General features: G+C 53.7%; 5 protein-coding genes across 5 annotated transcripts; 4 read left to right on the top strand and 1 right to left on the bottom strand.

The window, feature by feature from the left end:
• Positions 1-325: 325 nt before the first annotated feature.
• Positions 326-1,177, top strand: MRS44_002613 (uncharacterized protein; the record flags this gene model as incomplete). Its single annotated transcript, XM_046278247.1, has 2 exons — positions 326-955; positions 1,004-1,177. 2 exons carry the CDS (start codon positions 326-328, stop codon positions 1,175-1,177), a joined length of 804 nt encoding a protein of 267 aa, XP_046136723.1.
• Positions 1,178-2,646: 1,469 nt separating this feature from the next.
• Positions 2,647-4,283, top strand: MRS44_002614 (uncharacterized protein; the record flags this gene model as incomplete). The annotated part of the gene is made up of 3 exons (XM_046275182.2): positions 2,647-2,649; positions 2,705-3,920; positions 3,970-4,283. 3 exons carry the CDS (start codon positions 2,647-2,649, stop codon positions 4,281-4,283), a joined length of 1,533 nt encoding a protein of 510 aa, XP_046136724.1.
• Positions 4,284-4,635: 352 nt separating this feature from the next.
• Positions 4,636-6,167, bottom strand: MRS44_002615 (uncharacterized protein; the record flags this gene model as incomplete). The annotated part of the gene is made up of 3 exons (XM_046275183.2): positions 4,636-5,827; positions 5,876-6,102; positions 6,159-6,167. The coding sequence occupies 3 exons, from the start codon at positions 6,165-6,167 to the stop codon at positions 4,636-4,638; spliced, it is 1,428 nt and encodes a 475-aa protein (XP_046136725.1).
• Positions 6,168-7,294: 1,127 nt separating this feature from the next.
• MRS44_002616 (uncharacterized protein) lies at positions 7,295-9,706 on the top strand (the record flags this gene model as incomplete). Its single annotated transcript, XM_065622896.1, has 1 exon — positions 7,295-9,706. One exon carries the CDS (start codon positions 7,295-7,297, stop codon positions 9,704-9,706), a length of 2,412 nt encoding a protein of 803 aa, XP_065478968.1.
• A 1,092-nt stretch (positions 9,707-10,798) lies between these two features.
• Positions 10,799-14,199, top strand: MRS44_002617 (uncharacterized protein; the record flags this gene model as incomplete). Its single annotated transcript, XM_046278248.2, has 3 exons — positions 10,799-11,163; positions 11,344-12,240; positions 12,318-14,199. 3 exons carry the CDS (start codon positions 10,799-10,801, stop codon positions 14,197-14,199), a joined length of 3,144 nt encoding a protein of 1,047 aa, XP_046136727.2.
• Between the last annotated feature and the right edge of the window lie 1,024 nt (positions 14,200-15,223).

Below are 15,223 nucleotides of genomic sequence, written 5' to 3' on the forward strand. Positions count from 1 at the left end.
GTTTGATCGACACTATACCCGAGTTGAAGGATCTGGACTGTAATTAACCTCAGGTCTAGGGAGCGAAGGACGATTGGTTCTCACGATGCCTTGTACGACGGAAGAACTAATTGTTTTTGTTTGCGATGCACGAAGGATGAAGATTGGTAAGCCTTGAGGATGGATGCGAGGTTTTGAGAAGGTTTTCTTTGGAAGGGGATGGAGGCGAGACATGAGCATTTATCAAGGTATATATTATCTGGGTTATACTCTCTCTAAAAGTTAAACAAACAAGCAGGTCTCTACTCTTTCTGTTCTCCATTGACGCTGGTTGTCATTCAACACCATGAAGTTCTTGTCCTCTCTCGCCGGCGCCCTCGCCCTCTTCACGACCGCCTCGGCCTCGGCCATCGCGCACCGCAACACGGAGCAGACATGCATCACGCCCGGCGCCATCCCCGACCTCAAGGGCTCCGATATCCGCAATGTTGGAGTTGTGCTCTTCCAGGCGCTCGACATGATCGACGTGTTCGGGCCCCTGGACCCTCTGCAGCTCGTCTCGCTCAGCGTCCAGCAGCTCAACCTGCACCTCATCGCCGAGACGCTTGATCCCGTCTCGACGGCACCCGTCGCCATGAACAAGTTCAACTCGAGCTTCTGGCCGACCATTCCCCCCACAAACACGTTTGCCGACGATCTTGATCTCGACCTTCTCATCGTCCCCGGCGGACCGGGAGCCCGGAACCCGAACCTCGGAGCCGTCACCGATTACATTGCCAAGATGACGCCCAAGGTCAAGATCCTCATGACTATCTGCACGGGCTCGGGCATCGCGGCTCGGGCGGGCGTGTTGGATGGGCACTTGGCTACTACCAACAAGAACGCGTGGGCGACGATGAAGGCAATGGGACCTAAGGTGAACTGGGTGTCGCCGGCCCGGTTCGTGATTGACGGCAAAATCTGGTCTTCATCGGGTGTAAGTATTGTCTTTTCTAGACTGGGTAAAGTGTGTTAACGTTAGCAGGTCACCTCTGGCTTGGACCTCATCTTTGCCTTTATCGAGACTTTCTGGGGCGCTCAGCAGTCGCAGCGGATCGCGAGCATCATCGAGCATGTTCCCCGAGCTGCGACGGATGATCCATTCTCACAGCATTTCAACATTACGCCCACCGAGGCTCAGCCATGCCCGAAGGCATGAGTTTCTCATACTGGGTGGTGGTGTATCGCTGAAAGGTGTTGACCACCTAAAAGTGTCCTTTCATTGTAAATACTTGCCAAGGGCTTTAAAACCTAGACGGGGATAGAATTAAAATAGAAAATAGAAATGGCTTGCAATAAGTTATCGGAGAGTTCGGGCTTGGTGTTGCATCTCGTGGTCGTCTCTTGTATCATGGAATGTGGGCCATGGCGTACTCAGCCTCAGTCCAAGGATGGGCGATTACGTAGCTCGTGCTTTGAGACAGGTGACAAATTGATGAGATGATGGGCAGGGGGGCGAGATAGAGTGCTGAGTGGCAAGTACATCGTTTGATTCTTATGTAGTCGACGGAATTAGTATTGTTTGTGGTGTAGCTGTGGTTAGAGTTATCTTGACTGTTGTCAGAATGGAGATATCATGTTGATGAATGTTCATCTAAACCAAGTCAAGAAGCTTTAATTACATTACCAAGTCTCTTGTAAAATGCCTCAATCTTCAGGTATATACAAAGGATGCCTAACAAAGAGCGGATGAACTGCACCTCATTAAACAATCTCGTGTCGAGCTAGAGAAGAGAAGGGATCCCAGTTGAGCTGAGTATCAAGGCACGCACTAAAGGCCTCTACTCTACCTTGTTATCCAATGGCCAATCGAGGGCGACGCAACCGGGGGAAAGTGACGTTTTCTTAATTCCCCGCGCTAACCTTGTTCCTGCCACACCTTAATTCGAGCACATCCAACTCTTTTTAAATCGTATCCCCAAATAGAGTCGAGACAGAACCATAAGTTTTATACAATTACAGAAAGGTCATTGTGATCGTCCATCATGTTCCATTCACGGCACTTCTGCGAGCTGAAGCCTTGTCTTGCCTGGCTGGCCACATGGGATGGAAATGACCCGCCTCGCCAAGGCAGGGTCGTCGTGGCCTTGAGAGGGATCGTCACACCACCAGAATCCTTCGGATCGAAGATATGGAGACAGAAGATGGGTCCTGAAACATCCTCTCTGCACATTCTCTGCTAGAGGAAAGCCATTCTGGGCGGAACTGTCCCCTCTGCTAAGCCTCCCTCGCTTGCCAAGTTCCCAAGACCAAGGCCCAGCAAGCTTGCGAGGAAGCCAAGTCCAGAGCCAAGCAAACGAGTACGTATGCTCGGGCCAGCTCCAGCCATACATGTTCGACCGCCCAGAGGGCTGTGTAGATCTACCAGGGGGGAGACTGGTCCTCTCAACTAACACACTGATCAATGTCACTACCCACCCGCGTATCAAGGTTTCCATGGCGAGCCCCCCCGCAAGTTTTTTATTGAAAATGTCACTCGTAGCCCGTCTACTTGAGTCCGGCAGACGTTGTAAATGGCGATCTCTAATGGGGCAGGACGATACCCAATTCCTCGGTCTTTACCTGCTTGAATAGGTTTGCTCGTACATTGTTGCACAACAAGTTTGTTCTGTAACACTTGAATCAAACATGGTATATCCTCTGTCGCAATGTTTCTTCTTTTATACGCCAACTAACCGCAGCTCAGCGCGACGATGAGAGATATCCCACAGTGGTCGATCCACCGCCGGATCACTCTCTACCAGAAGTGGTCACTGGTACTCAGGTCGACCCTCATGGGCGCGACAAGGTCGTGAGCGACATACAGGACCCTGGGATGATTCCAACATATGACGACGCACAGAAGGAAGTTGCCGGAGGAGAAAAGGGCACCAAAGACATGGCTGGGGCTGCCGGTGTAGGAACCAGGGGCGGAGAGGCAGCGGACTCTATCGATAAAGGCCCTCGCAGGATCTTTGGCATGAAGAGGCGCAAGTTTTTGATTGTGCTTGCTGCAATCATGTTCATGTTGGTTGCCGCCACTGTGGGTGGTACAGTAGGCGGTATCCATGCCAACAAGGGCGACGACAACGGCAAAGAGGACGGAGGTGGTGGAGGAGGAGATGGAGGTGGAGATGGAGGGGACGACAATGACGATTCAACGCCGACCACTACAGACACTGGCCCTGTCCCTCGAAAGACAGGCCCAATTGATGCCGACGAGCGTTTCCTGGCTGCTGTTGTCGCGGCAGACGACGACGACGAGAACTTTCAGGTCTTTTACAACGACCTCAACACGACAAACATTCTCTACCGCCGCATGCACGACGACGATGGAGGCGCCGAGCACACTCTTGACCTGGATATCGAGCCCAACTACGGCACGCCTCTTGCAGCTACTCTCAGGCTCGCTTCATCTATCATGACTACTCAGTTATTCTATGTGACGACGGAAGACAATGAGACGCAGATCGCACAGGTTACTCTCAACTGCGGAAACCTCAATGCTGACGATGACGATGGAGATGATGACAATGACGATGACGGCGACGATGATGATGATAATCAAGCTGGTGGAACTGCGAATAGCGGCACAGCAGCCTGCGCCGTCACATCCAACTCCATCATCTCGACAAACCTCACCAACGGCGTCCACCCAGACTCCAAGCTGGCAGCGCTACGTCTAAGCAACGACTCGACCCGCGTCTACTTCCAAGCCAGCGGGACAAACATCTGGGTCCTCAACGGCGACGATGCTGACGCTGAAGGATGGGTTGGGTCTAACCTTATGGGCGGTGTCAGGCCTGGCTCCTCTATCGCGGCGACGAGGTCTAATGCAACCGATACACACGTCTTCTTTGTTGCTAACTCGACGGGGTGGATGAGGACACTCAACTATGCCGATGTCCTTGGCTCCGATGATTGTAAGTCATCTGTGTATAAGATACAAGACTCCTTGCTTACTCCTTCTAGCCCAAGTCGTCGACGACCAGCCCGGCTCCTCCTGGCGAGCATCAGCATTCTTCGACGCAACCTACATCCCGTCCCTAAACTCGTACCGCGTCTTCTACACGAATCCTTCATCCGGGTCTATCGTATCATACTTTCGAAACGGTGCCCAAGCAGATTGGACGTCAAACAATGACAATGCGTGGGGTCGTCCGGCAAGTGGTATCACGGCCGTAGGATGGCAGGACAATGTTCGTCTGTTCTACTACCAGAGCGGCAGATTGACCATGTCAGCCAACGACGGCGATGATTGGGAGGACGCAGAACCAGTGGCATGAGGTTTCGAATGGGGAGAGGAATATGTTTGGTGAAAAACATGTACGAAGGGCGTTCTTGGAGGACTTATACCAGATAATCAGGGGCAAGGAGGAGCAACATGGTATGCCCTTTAATGACACCACGAGATATGTGAACATGTATTTTTGATATCCCATAGAAGAATGACTACCTTCTTTCTTTCTTGAACACTCTTTTTTATAGCTTTAGACGCGCGGATCCCATTCTACGCCAGATCAGTATGGTACAATTATCCCTGACACTTCGCACACGCCCTTGACCACTCCGCGCACACACTGCACGCGTCCACGTCCCAATTTCCCTTAAACGCCAGGCTCTACTCGCCGACAAAATTTAACTGAGATCCATCTTCTCCCCATTGCCCGCAGCCGGTGCCGCACCCGCAGCCGAAAAGTCCACGGCGCCCGTGTTGCCGATCAGCCGCTTCTCTGACTCGCTCACAAACTTGACGCTGCGCGCCGGGTCGTAAAAGAGCTGGAAGCTGCGCTGCACATCGCCAATCTCGACCTGCTTGGCCCTCCGCTTGGCCGACACGAGCTGCGACGTGGTGATGAGGTTGCTGGCGTATCGGAGGCCTGCCTCTTGGCCGATCTTGGTCAGAAGCGCAAGGGCGTCGGGGTGGACTTCAATCTCCTCTTCTTGTGCTCGGATAGAGAGAATTTGCTTAATCTCCTCGGGGTTGTACGTGTGTGTGTTGATAATGACCACTCGGTCGAGGAAGTCCAGAGGCAGACCGTGAGGGCTGCGGTAATCAGTGCCGCGGATGCGCGAGTTGCCCCGGTTGCTGGCCATGATCACCACAGGCGCCAGGTCGTCCTCTAGAGCTCGGTTGATGTATGAGAAGCACTCAATGTCGAGCATGTGAACTTCGTCGATGAACAGGACACCGGGGACGATCTCGGCCTTGCCCTCCTCCTTCCACTCGCCGACCTTGGTGTTGATCTGGTCTCGGATCTCGCTTCGGATCTCTCCCGTGTCGCCTGAAAAGAGGGCCAGGAAGCCCTGTGTCCTCGAGTTGATAACATCAATCTCGTGCAATGTAACAGTGTGCACCACCTCCTTGCGCTTCTGGATCTCGCCATCAGGGCACTGCAGGAACTTGGTGTCGACACCCATAGCATCGTAATCGCGTGACCGAGCGTAGGACCGGCCGAGCTTGGTGATCTTTCCAGAGGACTTGTCGATCGAGATGATGTCGCCAGCCATCACGCGCTCCTTGGTCATGGCATCAATCATCTTGCTGCCCATGTCGTAAACAGCCTCCATGTCGGTCGTCTTGATGGTCAGTTTTCCCTGCTTGGCGCTGCCCGTAACACTGCGGTCAATCTGAATCTCCACGACCTCTCCTTCCATGATCTCACTCTCCTCCTTTATCCGGACGCCGATCGACTTGCGGAAGGCTTGGGTAAGGGCTTCGGTCTTTGACATCTCGAGGGAGAAGATCTCTGACGATGCGAGGGTTGTAAAGGGGACATCGGGGCCGAGGGACTGCGCCATTCCCATTGCAATGGCTGTCTTTCCGGTGCTTGAAGCATGTCAGCGCGCGTCGCAAAAACAATGACGCTGAACCAACCTGGGAGGACCGGCGATGAGAACTGCGCGGCCAGCAATCTTGCCATCCTTGATCATCTGGAGGATAACGGCAGCAGCCTTCCGCGCCTTCTCCTGTCCAACGAGACCCTGAGAGGCAGCTCTAGGTTCTAGGGTTGTAGCATCGACGCCGAGGCCGCGAATGTGGGAATGGGCTGCGATGAGGTTCAGACCTCGAAGGTCCTTGGACTCTGACACGGTCATCACGGGCTATCGTATCCATCGTCAGCGCTCAATCGCATATTAATACAAGTCGCAATACTCACAGCAGCCATCTTGTCGCGTGTTTTGCGCAAAGAATGTCTGGGATTATCAAGGGTTGTGTTGCAAGGCTGTGTCAATGACAGAGGAAGCCAGCAGGATGAGGCCGGAAGCTCGCGAGCTCCTGGCTGTTGCACCTGGGAAAAAAAGGCATGCACGCGGCTCGCGCCTAGCTGCGCCACATTCCTAGCGCGCACCGCCACATCTCCAAAGCTCCAAATGGATGTCTCTTACCTACGGAATACCTAAGTCAGTGACCAGTGCACTGTGCACGGAAAAGCGTGGTACCCCATCTGACTTTGCGGATGGAATAGAAACCTCTTGTGAAACCCTGGGGATTCCACCTGTTGGAGAAACAAAAACGCCATGCGTTGTTTGTTCCACAGACCGGAGCCCAACATGCAGCTTGCCTGTGCAAGGGTCTCTAGGCTCGTTTACAATGTCACTATTGTAATAGTACGTACTGCGGAAAGCTGTCTCAAGGGAAACTACCTACCTACAGTAAAGGCTAGCCGAATTAGATTACACGGCAACCTACTCGAAACCTCATTAACCGGCAATGACAAGCCCAGATGCACCTTCCCACTCTCTGATTGCTCTCATACGATTCTACAAGCAGCCAGCCGCAGCTTCCTCCATGATGATTCCATGACGGCTAGGGGAGGGAGGGGCCGCTGGATGGATGCCGGCAGGTGCGAGGGACCGCACTGGCGGCCAGTTGGCGCCTGCCTCGCTCCCCAACTCGCAAACCATCCACCTCCACTGAACAACGCTTCCCACCTTTCTTTGTCCTGTGTTTGCTCTTCTCCCTTTTCTCTCTCCCATCACAACGCCATCCATCCAATTTCCTCCGTGCACTGCTGATCCCTTGCGATCATAAACAGATCCTTCTTATATTCTGGATTCTTCTCTATACAAACTTTCTCCACAGCGCGACGCGTTTATCGTTGCTCGAGCTACGCCCATCGTCTAGCGCGCATCTAATCCTTATCCTTCCCCCACTGTATCAGGTTCATGAGATATTGCCCCAAATATTCATTATTGCACCACCAATCTCCCTACCTTTTTCTTTGGTCATCTTCGCCTTAATTCGCATTGCTTCGCCGGATGTTGGCGCCCCCAATACACTGTCAGTGCCACGATGGCGGGCATATATAGGCGACCAGATAACAACGATCGCCGAAGATCCTCGGATTACTACGACCGCCGCGACGACCGTGAACGAACATCCAGAGACGTCGATTACCGCGATCGAACCTCAGATAGATTCCACCGCTCCCCGCCAGAGCCTTCCTCAAGGCGTGGCTCATATGAACGAGACGAATCGGTGCGCTCGCGAGACAGGGACAGAGACAGGGACAGAGACAGGGACAGAGACAGAGACAGAGACAGAGACAGAGATAGAGATTCAGAAAGGGACAACAAAACGGCCCATGAATATTCTGTCATATCTCCTGTCGAGAGGTCCCTCTCTCGGAATTCCAGCAATGCCTTTGACCAAGGTCAGTATACATTGATGCCGGGACAAGGACACGACAAGGCCATGGCTAACTCGCGCCTGACAGGGTCGAGGACACCGTCGTCCGCAGCAGGCGGCACATCTGGGCAGCGCATGCACGCCTCTGATGCAAAGCCATTAGCAGAGCTACTGACCGAGAGCGTCCACTGTCGCATGCAGTTGCATCGCGTAGAGACGAGACTCAAGCAGGTCAGAGCTGACCTGGAGCGCACGCCTACTAGGCCTGCAGACTTTGCGTCAGTGGACGAAGTGCTTCGGAAAGAAGTGCAAAGCTGTGAGATCGGCCGAGCCAAGTATAAGCATCAGACTGAGAAGGCCGACCATAGACTGCAGTCAGCTCTCGATACCTACTTGAAGAAGCCACAGGCCGCAAGCCCCAACAGTCAACCAGGTGCACAGTCGCCACAAATTGGCACATTCCCTAGTCTCGATGCGCGACTCATGGAACTACAAAGGTCGACCTCTACATTGTTTAACACACAGTTGAACAACGAAATTGGCAAAGTCAGGGAGTCCATCAAGACACAGAATGAAACCAACGGGTCTGAGGTTCAGGAGTTGAAGGATAATCTCGACGAGGAAAAGCGCAAGAATCAGCTCTTGGGGGAAAGGCTCGATAGGCTCGAGCGCAGACTCGAGGGCATCAACACAGGCCAGGGTATCCGCATCACAGCAATCGATGAGAAGTTCGAGAAGAGGATATCATCCGATGAACAGGCATTACAGAAACTCCGGGAATCGACCGAGAATCATTTCAAACAGCTGGCTGGCCTGGGACCTTCTGCATCAGCACCTGTTGCAAAAGTCGACATCTCAGATCAGGTCAAGACAGCTGTTACAGAACAAGACGGCAAGATCTCAACTCTTCAAGGCCAGCTTGAGCCCATCCTTGAAAGCATTAAGCGACTGGAGGACAAGTCAGAAAGCCAGTCCTCTCAGTACTTTACGACCAAGGATGCAGATGAGGTTGTGGCCAAGGTGGAAAAACTGAAGCAGATGCTTGAGGACCAGGCCACAATCGCAGGGGAATATCAGCAAAAACAAAATTCTCTAGCCGAGGATGTCTCCTCATTGCAATCCACTATCAAGGAACAAGGGGTAAAGCAAGAGTCTCTTGATGGAATTGCCTCCTCTCTAGGGTCCACTATCAAGGAGCAAGGAGAGAAGCAAGAATCCTTAGCAGCGGACGTTGCCTCGCTACGCACTATCACGTCGGAGTGGCCGAGTGAGGAACTAAAGCAGCTTCTGGCAGAATTGCCACCAGCTAAGGATTTAAGGGGACTTGTCGAAGACCCACCAGTGCCCAGAGACTTGAGACGTCTTATTGATGAGATGCCACCGGCTGAGGACTTGAGGAAACTTGTTGCAGAGGTTCCTAAGATAAGGGAGTCGCATACACGCGCGAGCCCTAAGTCTTCTGAGACACCTATGGCAGAGGAGAAAGTATTGCAAATTATAGAGACCAGGGTCCAGGGAGTGGAGGGCATATTAAGAAAGGCGTTCTTTGCGAAACTCGGAGAGTTGGCCAATGGATTCGGGGAAGTCATCGATGGAGAGCGCAACAGGGTGAAGGGGCTTGAGGCAGGTATCAAGAAGTTGGACGAAAGGGTCTCAACACTCGAACGGGCCGTAGAGTCGGACGAGTCGGGCAAGAGGGGAGTTGAGGAACTCTCGGGCCGTGTGGATAAGAGGTTTCAGGAGCAAGCTGTCGAGATAAACTCAATCCGGGGTAACATCGCCGGGCTGGGTCGAGAACTCGAGACAGTGCGCGGTGCCTCCAAGGGAGGGCTCGACGACGTGCAGATGCAGTTGACGCATCTCAGCGACTGGGCTAACAACCTAAGCACCAAGAACTGGTATAGGGAGGTGGTGCAGCAGATTCAGGCTCATGTACCAACGCACGTCCATGGTCAGCTTGACAACATCTCTTCGCGGGTGGAGGCGATTGAGAAACGGTTCAACGACCCTGAAGGCTCTAACAAGAAGCGCAAGGTGACTAACGGAAGCCCGGTGGTGGTTAACGGCAACCATTGAGGTCGGGGTGGCTTTTTTTGTTGGAGAAGTGTGAGTGTGGCGGCGGTATGTGTGTGAGCGAAGCCTCGAGTTGGCGTTCCCATGGTAGCTCATGGTTGCTTTGTCTTTTTGGAAGAGGCTGAGGAGGATATTGGGAAAAGGAAGGATATTGGCGGAAAGGCATATACCCTCATCATGAACACGGCGTCGCGTTAATATTCAAGCATTGTCGACTATGGGACAAACCAAGTGTATGTTTCTGTGCCATGTTTCTTGCTGTCTCGAGCAGCAGCGCAGTGATGCAAGTGAGACTCTGAACGCGGGGATGTGAGATGAAGTTAGAATTGAGCGGGTCCGAAGGCGGCTCTGGCTCGGAGCCGAATGATGCGCATTAGGATGCAGGGGAAGCGACGACGGGAGTGAAGGCGTAATAGGATTAGGCTGATGAATGAGTTGGTAGAGGTGGAATTGCACATAGGGTTTCTGATGCCGTCTTCGTTAGGTCCCTAGTGTAAGATATTAGCCCGTGTTTCTTTGGTGAATGCAAGCACAGCGCAGACCTGACAGGGCACGTGAGAAGGGAAGCTCTTCTACCAAGACAATGGGTGCATGTGCGAGTGCCGCTGCATGTGTGGTTCGAGGAGAGAAGGTGGTGGGTGATGTGGAAGGTGAGACGATCGCGAATGTGTGAGGTAGAAGGCGCATAAACTCAATGGGGATAATAATAGAGCATCGGACGATGAGAAGAATTTACCATTTTGGGGATGGAACCTGACAGTGTTTCGTCTCTTTGACCCTTCATTATTGTCGGCGTACTTTCTGCTTCAAACGGAACATTGGCGCTGGCTTGACACTGTAAATGCCCGCGCGCGTTGTGCCTGACCAAACAAACGAACGAGTCAGCCATTTCTCGTGCTGCATACACCCGAGCCTTTCTCTCCTTCCGTGTACCTATTTCACCAACCTCAACCCAAACCTTGATTGATCCATCAACATATACAACAACAAAAACATCATCATCATTCAATCTCAGCACTTTCCGTCTCAAATCGTCTGTCCGTCATCACAGGGTAAGTAACTCGACTGACGTGCTTACCCCAAGCGCGCCCTGTCATGGCTCACGCCAATGCCGTCAATAGCCCGCTAAGAAAACGTGAGAGACAGAGACAGCCGGCACCCCCTGGTCTCCCCCTCAGCCACACACGGGACCTGCCCAGACCTGAGGGAGCCACAAAAAGTCCATCACTGGCTGACACTGACACTACTACCGCCATCTACCGCTACCACTGCCGCTACAGCTCTATCGCTACAGGGCCTGGCCTGGGCACTCAGCACCTGCACCTCCACACCCCTTGTCTCTCCTGCCGTCGGGTTCCTGTTTCCACCTGGACGCCCTCGCCCTCCTCTGGATCCGGGGGAAACAAAGCGACCGACCTCAACAGACGAGGCCAGACCGAGACCACTCACTTCCAGGTACAGTACGGGGTGACTGACCTTGTTCATCCCCATCGCGAGCCGCATCAACGACGCTCGCTACCTGCATATTTTCCCTTCTTCCTCATCCCCCTGTGCAATCGCTCTCTTTGTCCAATCCCATACCATTGTCGGCCCCTACACGGAGCTTCTGGGCTCTGATCCACTGCGCCGTCCTTCCCCAGCGCGCCATCGTCTTGCGACTGGACTCGTCGCTCGGCCCCGGTTTGCTGTGTGTTTGGTTTGGTTTGGTTCGTGCCGCCCCGTCAAGTCCACCATCACCACCAGCATCATCATCACCATCGCGACGACCGGCGAATCAACGCCCGCCATCGCTCAGCCGAGGCACTCCCCGACTTTCGTGTTTCGCGTCTCGTCGACCTAGATCATCGCATCCACGCTCCCTCGTCACCTTCGCATCCATCGCCCTCGCTGCTGTCGTCGCGTTCTCGGTCTCCCTGCCGCTCCCACGCCTACACCCACGTCCCCCCGCGCGTCACTTGCGATCGCCCACCTTCACTCTTCGCACCGCCCGTCTTCGTCCTCCCGGCATGCCCACGTCCACGAACAATGGAAGCCGCGGCGAAGACGGTCCAGCAGCTCACCCAGCGCATCCTGCCCGAGAAGCCTCACCACCTCTCCTACTCCCCCGACTGGCGATACCACATCCCCGCCAACGAATCCAGACAGAAGAACCCTGAGGAATGGGAAAACACCCGTCTGCAGTATTCGACACTCGTGTCGGAAGCCGACCGCGGTGTCCTCCTCACAAGATCATACTACGACATGCGTGTCGAGCCCCAGAAGCCGCCCCCTCGCGATGTGAGCCTCCTCGCAAAGGGCGGCGGCGAGAAGAAGAAGTTGTCGCTCAGCGACTACAAGAATAAAAAGACTTCGGGTGTTGCCTCTGACACCACCACCCCAGAGCCACCCAGCGCCCGAAAGCGAGATGTCGAGCGCGCACATTCAGACTCCAAGTCTATTCACGAGATCAGGAAACCCGATCCCCATCGCTCAAGGGATTCTCATCCTTCTCTCGACGCTAAACCACAAAAACACAGAGAAAACATTGTTGACATGAGGTAAGACATATTTGTTGCAGCTCCGTGCCTTGATTGGGTTCGGCGCCCCGAGGGCTCATGTACTGATGTTCTTGCAGACTACCTCCGAAACCGCCAACGCTTCCGCCTCGGCCCGTATCACCAGACAGCAGAAAGCGTTCCGCCAATATTGACGACGACCACCGTTTACAGAAACGGCATAGGCCAGACCTGCCTCGTGCAGCCGAAGACCGGCCGCGACCCTCCCGCGACGAACCCCCGCGCCGCAAGGAGCGTGATTCTCTGGCGCCTTCCGATTACTCTTCTCGAGACGGCAAACCGGCTAGCTCTTCATCGCTCACTAATGGACGCAGTCTCCTCAAAAGCTCCAATGCTTCTGCCGCAGCTCGCAATCCCTCGCCAGCTGGGCGCGCACGGGGTGACTCAGTCAACGGCGTCCGACCCAATGTCTCAGGAAGCACAAAGAACACGCCGACCAAGATCGACCAATCTTCGCGATCGTCGGTCCCCCCTCTACTGTCGCCGCTGCACTTGAGCTGGGACAGCCAGAACGCGGCCGATAAGGGAGAGAAGAAGAGGGCTCGGGAGGACGCCGTAGATGGCACACGGCCGACAAAACCCAAGAAACCCGATCCGCCACCTCCTCTCAAGGCAAAGAACGATGCCAACAAAGAAAAATCTCCTCTTCGACTACCCGCGTTACTCTCCCCAACCCTACCCAGCGCCCTGGAAGCAGAGCTTTCCCGAAGAAAGGTTTCTGCCAAGGTATCAGATGTGAAGGCGCGAGATGACAGAGACAAGGACGAGCGAGTTGAGAAGCGGAGCGAAGAGAGACCGAAGTCGACGACGGCCAGAAAGGCGCCTGTCGAACCAGAGGAAGAAGCCTCGGGCAGCAAAGAAAGGAAGCGGTTGATTGTGACTTTGCGGATATCCAAACGCATGCGCCAGACACTAAAACGAATCCTAGCCCTCCCAGCCGGCAAACGTGAGCGCTCGGTCAGCACTGAGGCGCCACCTGCTCAGGCCAAGAAGCGTCCCGTCACATCTGAGAACACGGGTGACACAATAGCTGTCAAACGACCCCGTATGCCGTCCGTCTCGAGTCTCCCACCGCCGCCCTCGACACCGTCCAAGAAGGGCACAACTGCCATGTCCCGTGTCAGCTCGAGCAACTCACAAGCTCATACCCCTGGCGAGATAACTAACGCAACGCCTGTACCCCCTGGATCGTCAGATCGCCCAACCACCAACGGTACTGATGCTCCCCGAGGCGACAAAGCCGATCCCCGGATGGCATATGAAAAACATATTCGCTTCTCAGACTTGGGTCGGCGACTTAAGCATGAAGGTGATGTCGCGAACAAGCATAGCATGAAGCTTGCTGCCAGTGACTCGCGGGCTAATGAGTCGAACCGCAAGAAGTACTTTGCCCTCGCGGTAGAGAGCACCATTGCCTTTATGACCAGTTTCCACCTCCTCAACGTCAGTCGCAACCTACAGAGCAAGCCGTGTGATCCAAGCGGCTGGTCCAGCTTGATCAAGATGGTCGACTACCTCTCAAAGGAGATACGTCGGGACTCGCGGCGATACCCACCGATATTTGCCCTTGTCCTGATACTGCAGGCTGTGGCGGCGGACGAGTTTATCAAGTCATTCAGCAACTTTGAGCATATCTCCAAGGAGGAGATTTATCAGCACCAAGCCACTCGCTTTCGCAACTGGCCCATGGTGCGCGAGGTCTACGACACAGTTGACAGTTCCAACCTCCGAGCAGACATCACCCCCTGGTCTACTGTCGACGAGGTCTGCCAGGCATCGATGCGTGTCATTCGACAGTGGTGTGTTGACGAGAATGTTGATTGGACTCCCGAGTTCAATCCAGGGAGGCCAGCATCAGAGTCAGCCGATGACCAGACACCCCAGACTTCGCATACCCTCGCACAGAGCATACACTACAGTTATTCTACGACTAAGACTTGATTACATGTATTACGACCACCATTACAATATCCATCTGCTCCTCGCAGCAGACATACACCGAGGGCTTCCCCGGAAGAGGGCTCATCACCAGCCTTGACTTGATCGGCAGCGCAGAAACCAAGCACAGGTATTGCAGTACCGAGAGAAGCAGCATTGAGGTACAGAGCGCATCGACAGCATTGAGAGTACCCCATTACCCATGTGGCTAGCTCTTTTTGCATGGTCATCATTCTCAACTCGCTGGGCTGGAATTTTGTTGAGATTTTGTTGCATTCTCGCTGGACCTCTGACGGCCAACGTCCCTCATGAGAAGCAAGACTTTTTGATTTGTACAATGATATCCCCCGGATCAAAACGGAAAGCGATCTATTTTATTTCATCACACTCACGGGAACATGGGAATTCAGTGTCTGTGTTTCACCACGGACTTTTATTTGTTTTTGGCAAGGAAGGAGAGGAGGGTGCCAGAGGAGTTGAGGGGTCAAAAAGGAGGCTCGAGGAGTAAGGAGATAAGCGATCCAAGGGAACGAAAGAGGCAGTGGGAGGGAGGTACGCACGGAAGGCATCTTGGGAGGAACTTGATATCATGGAACAGGCAGGCTGGCAGGCATGTAATCCACATGGGCTGCGGAAATGGAGGGATACGACACGAAGAGTATTCTCTTGGCTTGGTGGAGGAATCAAGGGTTGGCAATGTATTGGTAGTGAAGCCAAGGCCAAGATTATGAAGAAAATATCTCGAAAAGTCTCTGGAACTATGTGGTGATGGTATGTATAAGTTGGAGTTGATCATGGCCAGGGCCTTTCTTTGATCGACTGAAGTTGCCTGCCCCCATGTCCCCGATCGAGTGGGGCTGACATGTGACGCGATCTCCAACGTCGCTCAGAGGCGGGGTAGCAACAAGTTACCTATGACAAGAAACAACATCACAGTCAAGATACACAGTCATCACGGAATTGCAGAGGGAAACATCATCTCAATGGGAGGGATGGATCTATTTTTTTCTGTCCACGGCTATACTAA

The sequence above is a fragment of the Fusarium solani genome (genome assembly GCF_023522795.1).
Source record: "Fusarium solani strain SB1 chromosome Unknown bctg00000001, whole genome shotgun sequence".
In the NCBI taxonomy this organism is placed as follows: domain Eukaryota; kingdom Fungi; phylum Ascomycota; class Sordariomycetes; order Hypocreales; family Nectriaceae; genus Fusarium; species Fusarium solani.